The 15,971-nt window shown below is 34.6% G+C and overlaps 1 protein-coding gene across 3 annotated transcripts in view; it reads right to left on the minus strand.

Annotated features, from left to right (window-relative positions):
* NTRK2 (neurotrophic receptor tyrosine kinase 2) overlaps window positions 1-15,971 on the minus strand; it is a 417,637-nt gene that overhangs the window by 154,528 nt on the left and 247,138 nt on the right. For 2 of the 3 annotated variants that reach the window (XM_074196621.1, XM_074196620.1), the window contains one exon: window positions 14,607-14,795. In XM_074196621.1, the coding sequence (XP_074052722.1) occupies window positions 14,607-14,795 (189 nt within the window). Of the gene's footprint in view, window positions 1-1,028; window positions 10,071-14,606; window positions 14,796-15,971 lie in introns of those variants that run through there. The other variant, XM_074196622.1, reaches the window with a different exon arrangement.

The following is a 15,971-nucleotide window of genomic DNA, read 5'->3' on the forward strand; positions in this document are numbered from 1 at the left end:
GTTCACTGCTCTGAGCTTGTTTCCTTATGTATAAAATGGAAGTGGGAAATGTTTGGGATGGTGGAAAGAACCTTCAAGTTCTCTTCCAGCTCTAGACCTAAGATCCTATTACAAGCACTTTGGATAGGTCTCTAACAATGTCTCTTAACTTCATAAAAACATCCTGAAATGTTTTTTTGTTTGTGAACTTTCTTTTTCTTGGTTTTATCTTTTATCCAATTCAATTCACCAAACTGTTGTAGTATCTTGTAAAATCCTAGTCCCATGTCTAAAGTTTTAGATGATAATCCTTCTAGGCTAGATCCTTATTATCCCCAATGGGAACAATGACATTTATCAATGGCTTACTCATATTTAAACAAAAAAGAAGTTCATGCATGGTAAAATACCTATCAGAAAGCTGACCCTTTTATATTTGTCAATCTAGAAACATAGTCCTTTGCACCTAAAAGAAGATAATGAAGTTATAAATAGGTCAGAAAAAACAGTTTATCCTTTATCTGTTTTGTTTCACATATCTCCTACTGTGAATTTTTTGCTTTCCATATGATCATCAATCAGAAATTCATATTAACTCTGCCCATTACCATGCACAATCACAAATATTATATGATTCTAACCTTGCATTGCAATCACCATTTAAGTCATAATTTAGCAAGCTTCCTGGAATCTGATCAACTCAGTTTGCAAGTGAGAATATTTGATGTTCCATCCTGTTCTTTGATTTTTAATCACCAAGTTCTTTGGGAAAGGTTGTTAGCTAATTTGTCCTTCACTTTGAAATTTTGTTAATTTTTTTTAAAAAGATAATCAAAAGCTTCAAATAATGCAAGGAACATGAGGAAAGGCATTAAACCAAGTTCTAGTACAGGTTTTACCTTCTCATTGTGGAATATTTGACAATTCATTTCTGTTCAATTAAATGTATTTATTGAGTCTACTAATAAATATGTACATATATGCGCATATATATATGTATATATACATATATATATATATACAAATAAACAAAGTCTTGTGTTAGGAAGTAGGGAAAGATATGAAGATTAAAACCTATCCTCATGGAATTTAGGAATTAATAGGGATAGAGAGACATAAAATAATCTACTCCTTGAATCTCAGTTTCTATAAAATTGGGGAGATGGTAAGAGAGAAAAAGTGAATTCAAATTAGATGATCTCTAAAATTCTCAAACAATTCTAAAGTCTATGATTCTGAAGACAAGCAGAGCAAGAAAGAGATGAATGGATATGGAATAAGGACAAGTGAAAGTTACTGACATTTTGTTGATGGTGTTAAACTTCACTGTACAATCAGCAACAAAGTCTTCTTATTTTAAGGCAAGATCAAAAGAAAAATATAGATTTGCCCTACACATATGATTTACTCTTTGGAGGGTGGGCGGGCAAGGACATATTATTTCATGAGAATAGGAAAGTCTGGGTTAGGCAATTCTCTCTACCAAGTTGCAGCTGTTCTAGAACTTAGAATCTTTGAGAGCTGCCTGGGGAACCGAGAGGTTCAGTGAATTGAGCAAGGTCATCTAGACATTGTGTGCCAGAAACAGGATTTTAACCCCAGTCTTTCTGATTCTGAAGAAAGCTTTCTAAATCACTGCCCTACATAGACTTTTTATTATTGTTAATGACTTCATGATAATTGGATTGCTAGGAGAGTCAAAAAAACATCACACCATGCCAAGATTATCTCTATTCATTGTCAATTTTGTTGAATAGATCTGATGAGTTATTTTTCCATCTGCAAACTTAAGACCATTTGCTACTGTATGGGGACAGTCTGACCATCATCATGATCTAGGTTGAAATGTAAATTAGTTGGAACATTCCAGTACAGAAATTGATCTGACCAGAAGAGGAGTATAAGGTCTAAAACTTCAGTCATGGCCAAGACATGGCTGGTCATAACAATTCCTTTTATAAAATAAAGGAAGTGAAAGGGGTTGGGGCATTTTGAAGAAAAGGTGGCAAGAATTGAAAAGGAAATTCACAATACTGGGGAAGAAAATGAAAGGAGTTTATCAGACACATGCTGTTTTATGATTCTGTTTTATGGTCAAAAACCTTCGACTATACTGGGCCTCAGTTTCTTTTTCTATAAAATAGAGATATGGGACTAGCCTCTGCAGTTCTTTTCAACTCTAGATTTGTAATCCCATGAGTACTTTGGTTTATCTTTGTTTTACAAATTTTCCTCACATTAACAATACAAGCAGGAAGGGCATGAAACCACACCAATTGAAAAAAAAAAAGAAAAAAATATCCACTTGTTTTTAAAAACTTCACAATGAATTTAAATCTAAATTAATCCCAAAAGATTGTTTCTTAGATTAGGATTCAGAATTTCTTGCTCTCTCCTTCTTCCAAATGGCTTCCCTTTCTGGGAGTCCTGTCAACTTTTTCAATTTGGGGAGTGACAGAACACAAACACAGGGGAGTGAGGAATGCCAGACTCCACAGATCATTTCAGAAGATAATACAGAGTTTTTATATTATCAATAAATGTATTGGATTACAGTCTACAAAATCTATGATTTGTGCCAAAGTTAACAGGCATCTGACCCCAATTTGGCTAAGATACCCTTCAGGCGTAAAACCCAATATGTAGGAAATTGTACAGAATGTATCCACTCTCCATAAGAGGAGTAGGATAAAGGAATAGGTACACTGAAAGATAATTTTTTTTTTGCCTGCTAGTTCTTTCCTTAAGCTAAAAAAACTTTGGGCTGTCCAAATATAGATAACCTTCATTGCTAGTAAGAACCAGATGAAGTCAAAATAATTCCTGTTCTCAAGACCAGGAATGATAGAGATCTACATAAGAATCACAGAAATCTTAAGAATTGAAATAAGATTAGAGGAACTTTTAACCCTTTCTTTCATTCACCATCTCCTCAAAAAGAATACTGGAAGCAGGTGGGAGGGATAGGTAAGAAGCCCGTCTACTACAGCATAACACACTTTAACCTGCATATTTAACAATACCTTCAGCATCAAACACAAAATCCTCTGGTCTTTAAAGCCCTTCCTAATTAGTTCTTCCCACTTTTCCCACTTATTATTCTTTATTCCTTTCCACCTATACTATAATTCAGTGGTATTGTCATCCTTAATTTTCCTTAAATGACATACCCTCTCCCAAACTTGCACCTTTTCACTGAGTTCTCCTTGCCTGAAATTCTCTTTATCTTCATCTCTACCTCTTAGATTGCTTCAAGTTCCAGTTAAAATATCATCCTCTCCAAAATCCTTTCACAAAATCTCTTTATTTTAGTCCTTCTTTTTCAGTTTTTCTTGTGTGTTGCTATATAGTTTTTTCAGTTTTGTCTGACTCTTTGTGATTCCATTTAGAATTATCTAGTTAAAGATACTGGAGTGGTTTGTCATTTCCTTCAGTTTATTTTACAGTTGGGGAAACTGAGGCAAACTGGGGTAAGTGACTTGTCCAGGGTGTCACAGCTAGTGGGGCTAGATTTGAACTCAGGAAGAAAAGTCTTCTTAATTCTGACCCAGAACATTATCCAATACATTACCTAGCTGCCCCATATGCTATTTGTACATAGTTTTTTATATAATGTCTCTCCTATTAGAACATAAGCTCCCTAAGGGCAGAGACTATTTTCTTTTTTCTTTTTTTAATCCTTAATGCTTAGTACAGATGCTTAATAAATACCTGTTGACTTTGCTTTAATATTTCAAGGAAATTAAAAAAGCTCCACACATTCAAAGAAACTACAGAGGGTCTTTCTGTATATGTGTATTTGTAAGTGTGTATATATGCACACACACACACACACATATAGATAGATAGATATAGATATATACATGTACACAAATATAATCATTTTCTATCAGTAAAATTCAAAAGCTATGAGAAAAATGGCATTAATAGAACAAGGCATGATTAGCATTAGTTCTTATATTGATAATCATGTATAGCACAAGAAAAGTTCAATTTATAGCTCAGCTGCTAAGCTCTCATAAGGTACTCTAGCTGGTGAGCTTAGTTAGTTAAAACCTTGTGAATGAAGTCTGGGTCTGAATTCCAGGCAGGGTCTGTTATTTTTGGTGTGCTCTATTTCTATGTGTAAATTCCAAGTTTGGGCAGTTCCCTTGGGTCACAGAGTCAAAGTGTGGATAGATGAGCAAAGCCATAACTATAAACTTAACTGAGTGTAATGGTGTTGTGCTAGGGTTATCAAACTTGTGTCCATGAATAAATTTCAGAGAGTCCTGGAACTTGCATAAGGAGAAATTTACATCCTCATTCCATTATAAATGATTTCCTTTATAACATTATATTTTGTTTTATACATTTGAATGTATTATTTCAAGATGAATACATAAACTTTATTACATTGTGAAAAGGGTTTGACACAAAAATGTTTAAAAACCCCAGGTAGAGTGGAAAGAGTATTGATTTGCATCAGAAGACCTGGGTTCAAATTCCTGCTACTGATTTATCTGGATAAATCTTTAATTAAATTCCTGGAGATTTCAATTTTCTCTTTTATAAAATAAAGAGATTGTATTATATGATTTTTAAGGTTTCCTTCAGTATTCAATCCTCTGCAACATAATATAACCAGCAACACCTTTGTATAAAAACTCTCACGTGGTTCAAAGGAACTACTCTTCATATAGTTATGCCACACTATTTCCTTTAATAAGTTCCACATCTTAAGTATGAAGCTATATTTATCAAATCTGATGTTACAGCCTGCTCTATGCTAATAAATTGGGTCATTACTAAGGTGGTATATGGCCTTGATCATCCAACTATGATAGATAGCATAATCTAGTGGAAATAATCCTACACTGATACAGAAGTCTTACCATTTATTTGGTGTGTGACCTTGAACAAATCACATCAACTCCCCAGGTTTGAGTTTTCTCATTTATAAAATGAGAGAGTTGGAGTAGATGATCTCTGAGGTCCCTTCCAATTTTAACATTTTATGTTCTAAAACATTTCCTTCCTTATAAATCTTTTTTTATAATCAATAAAATGGGAGTATTACTACATACACTATCCCTAGCTCAGAGAATCACTGGGTAAAAAGAACTTTTTAAACTGTAGCCTAAAAAATGTGATCTACTATAATAAATATAGGGTATTATATGAACTATTCTACAGAGAACTCAGGATATTAACAATAGTTAAGTTACTGTGCTCAGGAAAAGCAATAAGAAAAGTAATGATACAGCATCTCTCTTTCCTTTAAATGGGTTTTAATGCAATGTAACTATCAATGTGAATGATAGCAATCTAGAAATTAGACTTGTGGTCTATCAAATTGTTTCTCGTTAGAACTTCTCAATGCTATGTCACACTAATCTAATGTCTTGCAAATTCCAAGAATGCATTTATTTTTTCCTAATCTATCAATCTTAAAAGAGTTAACAAGCAAAATGCCAGTGTTGCTTTATTGTTACCACATAAAGGAAAAAGATAAAAATCTTCAGATAGCATGAAAATACTATTTCTCGAGAATTTTCCACTATAACAAATTGAAGTAGAGTTATGGTTATGGTCAACATCGACTCATTCATGATATAAATATATGAAGGCACCCAACATACAAGGTCACCATAAGAATTATATAGGTAGATTTTATGCCATCAGAGATTAAAAGGCCATTCAAAGTGATTGAGCAAGGTCCAATTTGACCATGTGAACACATTTTCAAAATCAGTGTTGACCATTATTCATATACCCCTGACAATCCAACCTACTATTGTCCTCTACACTGAATGACTGAGAGACTTCCAAGAGTCACTCCCATCAACAGTCAGAGTTCTCCCAACAAGGCGTCCTACTCTACAAATTTAAACCAAAAGAACAGATTAATGCTGTTGTACTGCATTACTCAACAGGCTGGCTGACTCCTTCCCATTAAGTCTATCTTGATTCTTTTTAATCTTGGGACCTAAGGATATATAATTATCTTTAAGATTTAACTACCAAGAAGTTGGCTTGTATCTCCCATGTGTTCAAAATAAATCCTTGAGACATTTAAACTTTAGCTCTTCCATTTTTGACAGAGCAACATGCTTACTTGCTGAGTTTTCCTTGAGGAAAGAAAAATAAACATAAGAGACTATAAGTTACTGTGGAAAGTTGACTGGATTTGGAGTCATAATCAGAATCACAGAATTTCAAAATGGAAAGAAAACTCTCCAATCATCTAGGCCACCAACATATGCTCTCAAAAGAATCCTCTAGAGAACACATCTAACAAATGATCATCCAACCTTTCCTTCAAGACTATCAGTGAGAGAGAATCTGCTCTGTCTCAAGGCAATCCATCATACTCTTAGAAAGATTATTGGAGATTTTATTGGCTTAAATTTACCTCTTTACAAATTCTGTCCTTTTTCCTATTAAACAATCTTTTCAGTAATTTAAAATTACTGCCTTTCTCCCAGGGTAGTTACATGGTGCAGGAGATAGAACATTGGGTGTGGAGTCAGAAAACTCTTCTTCCCTAAGTTCAAACATGGCCTTTTTAGCTGAGTGAACCATGTCATGTAGTACTGCTTGCCTCAGTTTCCTTGTATATAAAATGAGGTGGAAAAAGAAATAGAAAACTACTCTTAGTATCTTTGCCAGGAAAACACCAAATGGAGTCATGAATAGTCAGATACAACTGAAAACAACCAAATCACAACAACCTCCCCTTTACCACCCTGAGGCTTCTCTTTTCTAGACTTAAACATCCATAGTTCCTTCAATACAACTGTATATGCCATATTTTCAAGGCTCTGTCATGGAGACAGGAGACCTGGATATGAATCCTGGTTCTACTAACTAGTTTCTATGTATCCTTGGATAATCAATCTCCTATGTCTTGTCCCCAATTCTAAATACTAGTATAACTGAATAGCAGAATCCCAGAGTCTGGTAAAATTCCTAAAAACAGAGAAAGAGCTTCACAAAAGTAAAAACTATATCTTATTACAAAAAACTCAAAGTATATGTTGCACCCAAGTTTTTACTCAGCAATTTTACTCACAATCTTTAGTCATATAGCTTTGTTAATCCACCAAAGGAACTACTCAAATTTCCCGACATCAGAGAGGAAGAAGCTTCTTAACAGTTTAAAGTGGTTCTCCATAATCAGAGTTTGCTGAGATTGTCCTATTCACCAATCTACCAGCACATGTAAGAGTGACCAACCAGAAATAAAAAAAGAAAATACAATTAAATCACATGAATTCTTTTGTCAAACACTTTCTCAGAAGGGGCTGAATGTTGGGAAATACCCAGAACAAAGGCATTAGGATATTGAACCTATTAAGCTTCTTCCAAGATATGGGGCAGCTAGGCTGTGCAGTGGATAGAGTACCAGCCCTGGAGTCAGGAGGATCTGAGTTCAAATTTGGCCTTAGACACTTAATACTTACCTAGCAGTATGGCCTAAGGCAAGTCACTTAACCCCATTGCCTGGCAAAAAAACAAAAACAAAAAAGATTCTTCCACGAGGTTTCTGATGGTTTGGAGAATTTGAATTGAAATATCTGATGAGTCATTGCTTCATAATCTTATCTTGGTTAGAAGATGACATTAAGTCATCAGTACCTTCTAGATTCTAATATTAAAGTCTTTCTAGCTTCAGTGTAGAATTGTGTCCTCATAGCCATTAGATTCAGGATCTGATTTTGGGTTTTTTCCCCCCTATATTAATTCTATTTACCCTAGAGTTAAACAATGATTCTTTGACTAAGGTGGGTATAAGATGATTTGGCAAGAAGCAAATGTTTCTTTATATTAAGACATAGATTTGCTATTATCTATAAAATAATGTACAGCCTCCTTTACTTAGCATTTCATTTCCATTCCTTCACAGTTTGGCTCCAGTCTACCTTTCCAGAATTATTTCGAAGTTTCTTCTTCATGTATTCTATTTTCCAGATAAAATGGCTCCCTTGATATTTCCTCTGAATTCTACCTTCTAACATTGCATCTTGTCCTCCATCCTCATCTCTACCTCTTACACCCCAGCTTCCTCAAAGCTCAATTTAGGAGACAAATTCAATGGGAAGACTTCTCTGATCTCCCTGGATGTCAATGCTCTTCAAATTATCTTATCTATGCAAATGTTGTACTCTACAAGAAAATACAATCTTCTTTAAAAAATGTTTTTGGCTCTTCAGTTCCCAAGAGAGTGCCTTGTTCTCAATCAACAAACATTTGGTAATAAACCATTCTTCACATCTGATTTTGGCAATAAACCATTTCAGTGAAGTTTCTAATATAAAAAAATGCTTCAAAAATAAACATGCAACATCAATTGAGCACTTTCCCCCCCCAAGAATTTCAAATAGAATTTTAAAATTCTCTCGTTATTTCCCACAATGTCCTTGGAAATTTGTTCTATAATGTCATAACAAGGGACATTTTAGTGCAGAGGTTAATCTGCATGGCCTAGAAAATCTCTTCCAACTCTCTGAGACTTTGCTTTTGACTCAGTGAATCCTCTATTCAAGAAGCTTCAGTGTCTCCCTATTGCCTCTAATAGGAGAAGCTTGATGGAGTGGACAGGATACTGCCTCAAGAATCAGTGCACATGGTTTATTTAAATCTCATCTTTAACACTTATTACCTACTCCACACTGTGGAGAGTTCTGCCCTCCCTCTGTAGCTTGGAGGGAAATTTTAGTTACATATACTCCAAATACTTTAAAAAAATATAACCTCAGTTTGTTCTAAAACAGGGCTGCTTAACCAAGAGTTCAGAACCTTTTTTAAAAATACATTTTGATAGCTATTTCAATATAATTAGTTTCATTTGTAATCCTATGTATTTTGTTTTATGTATTTAAAAAAATATTTGAAGAAAGGCTTCTTCAGCTGCCAAAAACACACTTCAGACTGTGTTTTTATACACTCAAAAAGTTAAAAACCCTTTTCTGCTGCTACTTTCAAACCTCCTTTCCTACCTCGTTCACTGTCACAATGACTAATTGTGACAACTGAAGAGGGCTGGATTAATTTCCTTTGAATCAAATTCCATTTTTATTAAAATTCTTACTTTTCAGCAGTCTTTTTCATTCTCTTAATTTTATCATGACATCCTTTGGACCATGTCCTGTGAGTCTGCATTGCTTTGCAGAATATGGAATAAGAATGCTACCTATATGGAAACACGTATATATACATATACATATGAAATATAGAATCTGATGAAATGTGACTCAGGCTGAAGATGTTTAATAATATTCACATAACTGAAAATAGAATTAAAATGAACAAAATTCAAAATGTTTGAGTATTTATCTGCCATAATGCATTACTGAACCCTAGGTGTGTATACACCACACTCTATGAGGATAGATTCATACAGATACATACAGCAAAGACAAATAATCAGGCTAATTTGCATGACTGCACTAGAGTTACCACTGACAAGAGAAAGGGAAAGAAAACAACACAATTTCAGAACAAGCACAGTGAGTCTGAGAGGTTCATCTTCCCTCAAGGGGAAGGTATAACAAATCTCCATCTTTCAAGGGAACTCAAGCTTTAAAGTCTTTTCAGCCCAGAAAAGCTGCTTCCATTGTACCCTGTGTGCAAAAGACCTTCTCAGCAGTCAAGGAGAGAGTGGCAATGGGGCCACTGGCTGACCCAAATTTGTCAAATCCTACTAGAAAACCAACTCATGCTGACAGATGAAGCTGCTAGGCCTAAACAGACTAGTTGGATTAACTACAGAAGACAAGCTCCAGACTTGATGTTGCTAATATCATCACCACCATCTTGCAATCCTGATTGATCGAGGAGATTGGTTTACAATTAAAGTGACATACTACTTGATTGGGGATGGTCAATAGAGCACACTGTATTGTCTTTGGAAGAGAACTTCTTTTCTTGGCTATGTTAGAGAAGCTAAGGAGTGACGTCAAGGTGTTGTCTGGCCAGAATTTGCAGATAAACCATAGAACTCTTCTCCTCCATCAGGCCTGGATTTAGGCTCCTTTAATTCCTGCAGTGATACAGGAGCTTCCAAATACCAAATTATTATCAGGCGGTCTTGGGGGAACCTCTGGGCCCTGAAATAAAGTAGACAGACTTTCTATTGAAACATGCTCTGGAGCAAATTGAGTCCTGTCTGTGCAAACTGTGCTAAAACCCTGGAAAACAGAGTTCTTTAATGTGAGTCTAAATCTCTTAAGAAAACCCAATGATGGGCCAAGCATGTTTGAGGGTTTTTCCACTATAGTACTCATCACCATAAGCTGAAAAACTTGTCCCTCCATTTCCCATCTAGTTCTTTCTAAATAAAATTAAGTTTTAGCATTGAAAAAAATACTCACATCCTATATAAGCATCATTATTGAATGATTTTTTTTTGTACTAGTTGCTATTCATTGAACTAAAACTGAGTCAAGTAGCCCTCTCCCAGAACTATTTCTACTTCTCATACTCTTCACTTCTTGGTCTGTAGTGTTGCTTCCAGAGAGATGCTTCCACACTTTATAACCTTGACAAATTTGTTAACATATTCCATAAGAAATATATGTATTTTTTCATAGAAAGTCAATAAGAGAATTCCAAAACTCTCTCTCTCTCTCTCTCTCTCTCTCTCTCTCTCTCTCTCTCTCTCTCTCTCTCTCTCTCTTTCTCTCTCTTCTCCCCCCTCCCTCCTTCCCACTATCCTTTGCCACTCCCCCCAAAAGAAGGTACCAAATCCATGGAAGGGCGCAATAGTTGCTTCCTCATATTAGATCTCCATATTTCTAAAATTATTACATTTTTAGATATCTGCAATAAAGATGTCCATAGTGAAGATCATTAGCTTAGCAAGGTCAATGATTCTCATGGAGTAAAATCTATCCAGTCAATAAATCCAGTTAACCTTAGTTTTGGTAAATTGGAAAAATGAAAGCCAGAAAGAGGCATCTTTACCTGCTGCAATATTATCAATCAATATTAACAATAAAACATCAATAATTGGTAGACAAATTGATCTGGCCTCACAGTCATCATCATAAATGAGTGTTTATTAAGCATTCATGTATATATGACATCACAAAAACTTAGATACTGACAATTCTCTCTAGAAAGTTACAATTTTCTAGACAATACAAACAGGGAAAAAACTCACAAGATATAGGCATATAATACCTATCAACAGATATATAGACAGAAAAATATGTATTATTAACACAAGGAGGGAAATATGAAAGAGTATAGAGATAAAATGAAGAAGGAAATCCTTACTTCATTTCAGGAGAAATGTTTTTGTTGTTGTGGTTTTCTTGGCAAAGATACTGAAGTGGTTTGTCTTTTCTAGCTCATTTTAGAGATGAGGAAACTGAAGCAAACAGGGTTAAATGACCTGTCCAGGGTCACACAGCTAGTGTTTAAGGCCAGATTTGAGCTCTACACCTGGTACTCTATTCACTGTACCACCTAGTTGCTCATTCAGAAGACTTAGGAAATGCTTTTAAGAATGCTGTAAAGTTTCAAGAATTCTAAGGTTAGTGAAGGGAAATGATATCTAAGGAAATAGGTGAATAGAATGCTATAGCTGAAAGGGCACTTATTTTTTCACCATCCAACCTTCCCTATAGTTAAAGAAACTGAAGTCTAGAGAATTAAAAAAAGATTTATTTACCCAAGATCATGGGGATAGTGAATGCAATATTCTGAAAATGGCACATAGAAAAACAATGAGGATTTAGGTTAAAGTTCTGGCCATTGAAGAAGACAGAGAAAAGTAGACTGTCATGTTAAGTGGGATGGACTATAAAAAGTTGGTAATAGTTTGGATATTAGGAAAGATGGCTAGGGATTGAAAATTACTTGCTTAGGAATGCTACTACTCACTGAGGTTAAGAAAGAAAGAAGATGTGAAGTCTTAGAAGGAAAAAAAAGCTCTGTCTGTCTTTTTCTATCTGACTTGGCGAGGTGAAATACATGTGGATATATGAAAGTTCAGGAATGTGAAGAATTTTGGGTAGTCAGACAAAATCAAATATCCCATGTATAGAAATATTAATTAATCTCATAGGAGCTTAATGATCTTAATCCAGCTGTGTTGGACTATTGTCCATCCTTCACTTTCGAAGAGGATTGGATGATGAGTGAAAGCAGAGATCTTGGGAATTCCCCGATAGAAGAAGCTCAGTAGACTGGTCCAGCTAAAGGACACAGTCCAGGAATAACTGATGAGCTATGAGGCAAACCAGTTGAGGAAAATACTTTGAAAACCCAAAGTCAAGGAGTACTGAGTAATAATTGGTTGTCAATCAAGTACACCAAGTAGGGGAGAGAAAGACTGAGAATGGTGATGGAAAAATGGTACTATTTTATGACAATAAAAGTCATTAAAGACCTGGTAAAAATAGTTTCTTTCACTGGGGGTGAAGGGTAGAAGATGATAGTAAAGCAGTAGAAGATTCAGAAGTTAAAATTGATAAAAGAATCTAGATTTCCAAATTTCTATTTCCCTTTGAGAAGTTAATTTTCTAATAAGAATGAATCATTTATATTAGTGTGAAAAACAATTAAAATATGGAAAGTCAACTCATTGCTTATTAAGTTTCTCTGATTCGTTCAGAACAGGTCTTCCTTTAGAAGGAATTTAAGTGGAAGAATTTTCCCTCACCTTCCATGTCAGCTGCTGATAGTATATTCTTTACTAAGCATTTTGTTACCCCAGTTTATAAGACTGATAAATGCATATTTTATTTCAAGCAAACCTTTGGGAAGACAATATCTCTACATTTTCTCTTAACCTTGCCAAGTAGAAGGAACATATCATACTCTACAACTGTTACAAATGTTGATATTTCATCACATACACAAAACCAAAACAACAAAAATACCCTAGCAAAAATCTTCACAGAACTTCAATTAAGAAAACATTCTTTGTCTGTATTTTAAGAAAATCATTCACAGATTCAAGAAATCTTGTATTAGAAGAGATTGACAATATCATCTAGTCCAACCACCTATGTACTGCAAGAATCCCTTCTATAGTATTTCTCTTGTTCTTAGTTATTGTTAGATTTTTGCTTGTTATTAAATGTTATACTCTTTTCCAATATCATTAATATATGTTGAGGGTTTTGTCTCACTACCATGATCACCTTCATTAAAAATATGATTTTAATAAAAGCCAAGATGCAATATAAATACAGTCATAGCATGATACTATGACTGCAACCAATATATGAATATTATCCCAAGAGAGCTCTCCTGATAAACAAAGCAAAATAATGCCCCTATGTCATTTCACTATCATAAGAATAATATCTTGCATTCAAATAACACCTTAGCTTCCAAGAATTAAAAGCTCTTTTCATATATCATCTTATTTATCCTGACATTTTGAGAGTCATTTAAAAATAGGGGACTCCAGTCTTCTACAATGACAAGTTTCAAAGACTTCCCATCCAATCAACTAAAATGTATTCCATCCTTTAAGCATTCATGTGAAGAACATGAGAAACAGATACAAAATAACAGGATATCTTTATTTTAAGGGGTTCTGTTATCCATTACTCAACTCCATTCTCCAGTCCATTTCTAGAATACTGAATGTTACTTGGCCACCTTCATTCACAGCAGAAAGTTGTGAGATAATCACCAATGTTTCTCACCTTACACTATAAGCATTTCAAAAAACCTTTATTCTTATCACTGTGTAAGGATATGAACATAGGCTGAAGAGAAGTACTCTTGGTTGACCTGAAAAATTTGTAATCAAGTGGCTGCCCTAGATCCTTTTGTTTTGTTTTTGTTTTTGTTTTGCAAGGCAATGGGATAAAGTGACTTGCCCAAAGTCACACAGCTAATTTTTAAGTGTCTGAGTCTGGATTTGAACTCAGGTCCTTCTGATTCCAGGGCCTGTGTACTGTTCAGTTTGCCACCTAGTAACCCCTAGCTCCTAGTTGGATTACAAAAGCATGTAAATTGGGGGTCAAGCGGTTATTTGGGTCAGGTGAAGATAAAGCACTATAGGCATAATTCAAAGCTTTTTAAACTGTTGGCATAAAACAAAGCTAGTTCCATAACATAACTTCATTCTAGACAAATAGAATCAGCATAGATTATATGTTCTTCATTTTCTATTGAGGATCTTGTAAATATTTGGCACCATTAAATAACACCCTTACCCTGGACTAAACTGTAGGAATAAAGTATCTATAGTTATTTTACTCTATATACCACACATAACCATATTCTCCTACTTCAAAAGGTTTTTCTTGATAAAACTAAGAGAAACCTATTTTAAATTACATACATTTACAATCTAGTATAATTAAATGAGCACAAATTGATTATACTTCATGTTCAAGTTTTTCAAAGTCAGTACTACCTTGATTCTGAATTTTTCTTAGTTAATGGATTTGGAAGATGAATTCCAAGAGAAGTCAGTGTCTGACTATATCTCTCACACCAGCAGGTGCCACATCCTAAGGATTTTGTAGATGAGAAAACAAAGAATCTATTCCATGGGCTGGCCCAACAATCCTCAGACATTTCACTCCATTCCCATAATATTTTTGATTCTGATAAATACATTGGTTTTACAGAGAGAAGCAAAACAACTAAGAAAAGTAAACATCAGTACTTACATGTGTCTGGCTTGAGTTGACTGTTTGTGATTCCAAAATACTGGGGATTTTCAATGACAGGAATCTTGGTCATTCCAATGATGACAGCATCAGGGCCTCCTTCTGAAGAAGATGGTGTGTTACTTCCATTGGAAATGTGATGAAGTGGGCTGGCGGAGTCATCATCATTGCTGATAACTGAAGAAGGACCTAGAGTTAGAAACAAAGATTCCCCTGTAACTCCATATGTTGTTCTCTCCCCATTCCTCAACTAGGATTTTTTGGCAATCTCCTTCTAATCAAATCTCCCAGTAGTGGTCTTACATTCTTCTTTAATTGTTCTATTGAAAACATATGCTATATTAGCAGTCCAGAGACCTAGATTCTAGTTCTGTTCTTCATTTATTACCACCTGGCTATGTGACATTGGGCAAGTAATTTATTGTCTGGAATCTCACTTTCCTTATCTAAAGAATATAACATGATTGCCCTATTGACAGTTGTTGACAGTGTTGTAGTAATGATCACAAGAAAAAAGTGATTTAAAAATATTGCTAATACTGAGCATCAAGAATTCTAAATATAACAGGCATTAAAACTAGTGTTACCATCTTTATAATAGTGGCAGTAAACTATATCTCATCACCAGTGAATGTGATGATGATGATGATAATGATGATGATGTATCTCTTCCCTTTTTTATATGCAGTGTAAAATTTTTGTGATTTTTTTGTTGAAATTGTTTGTAGGTCATTCTCATGGCAGTGTTGGTATGAAACAACAATTCAATGGGCATGGATATGTCCCGTTCTTTAGTCTACCACTTGGCTCCTTCATTGCTTGACTATTTTTTTTATTAAAGTAACAGAGATAAAACATATCCCTTAAATAAGACTTAAACATTTTTACCTTTGAGAATATTCTAAGAATGAATCATATGTGTATATATATATGTGTGTGTGTATGTGTGTCATTTGTTTATACATATGTATATATATACACACACACATATATATTATATTATATATGTTGCTTACCTAGACTGGTTTATAAAATTCATCTTTTCACCACTAAGCTTAAACTTAAAAGGAAAATCTGACTAATAATAGATTATCAGAAAGGAAGGGATCTGTGCCAATGATACTTTGAAGTTTCTAAATCATAAAGACCTCAATGGTCCATTTCAAGAAATCCATAATGAAACAGTGGGGCAAGAATTCCTTAGATAAGTATCATAAATGTTTCCAAGGCATATTAAAAGGATATGAAGTCCTTTTGAAGCAGACGACTAGTCATACCTCCTAGAGGAACATAAAGCTTCTGTGTGTGTGTGTGTGTGTGTGTGTGTGTGTGTGTGTGTGTGTGTGTGTGTGACAGAGAGAAAGA

This window comes from Macrotis lagotis, chromosome 8, assembly GCF_037893015.1.
Source record: "Macrotis lagotis isolate mMagLag1 chromosome 8, bilby.v1.9.chrom.fasta, whole genome shotgun sequence".
NCBI lineage: Eukaryota > Metazoa > Chordata > Mammalia > Peramelemorphia > Peramelidae > Macrotis > Macrotis lagotis.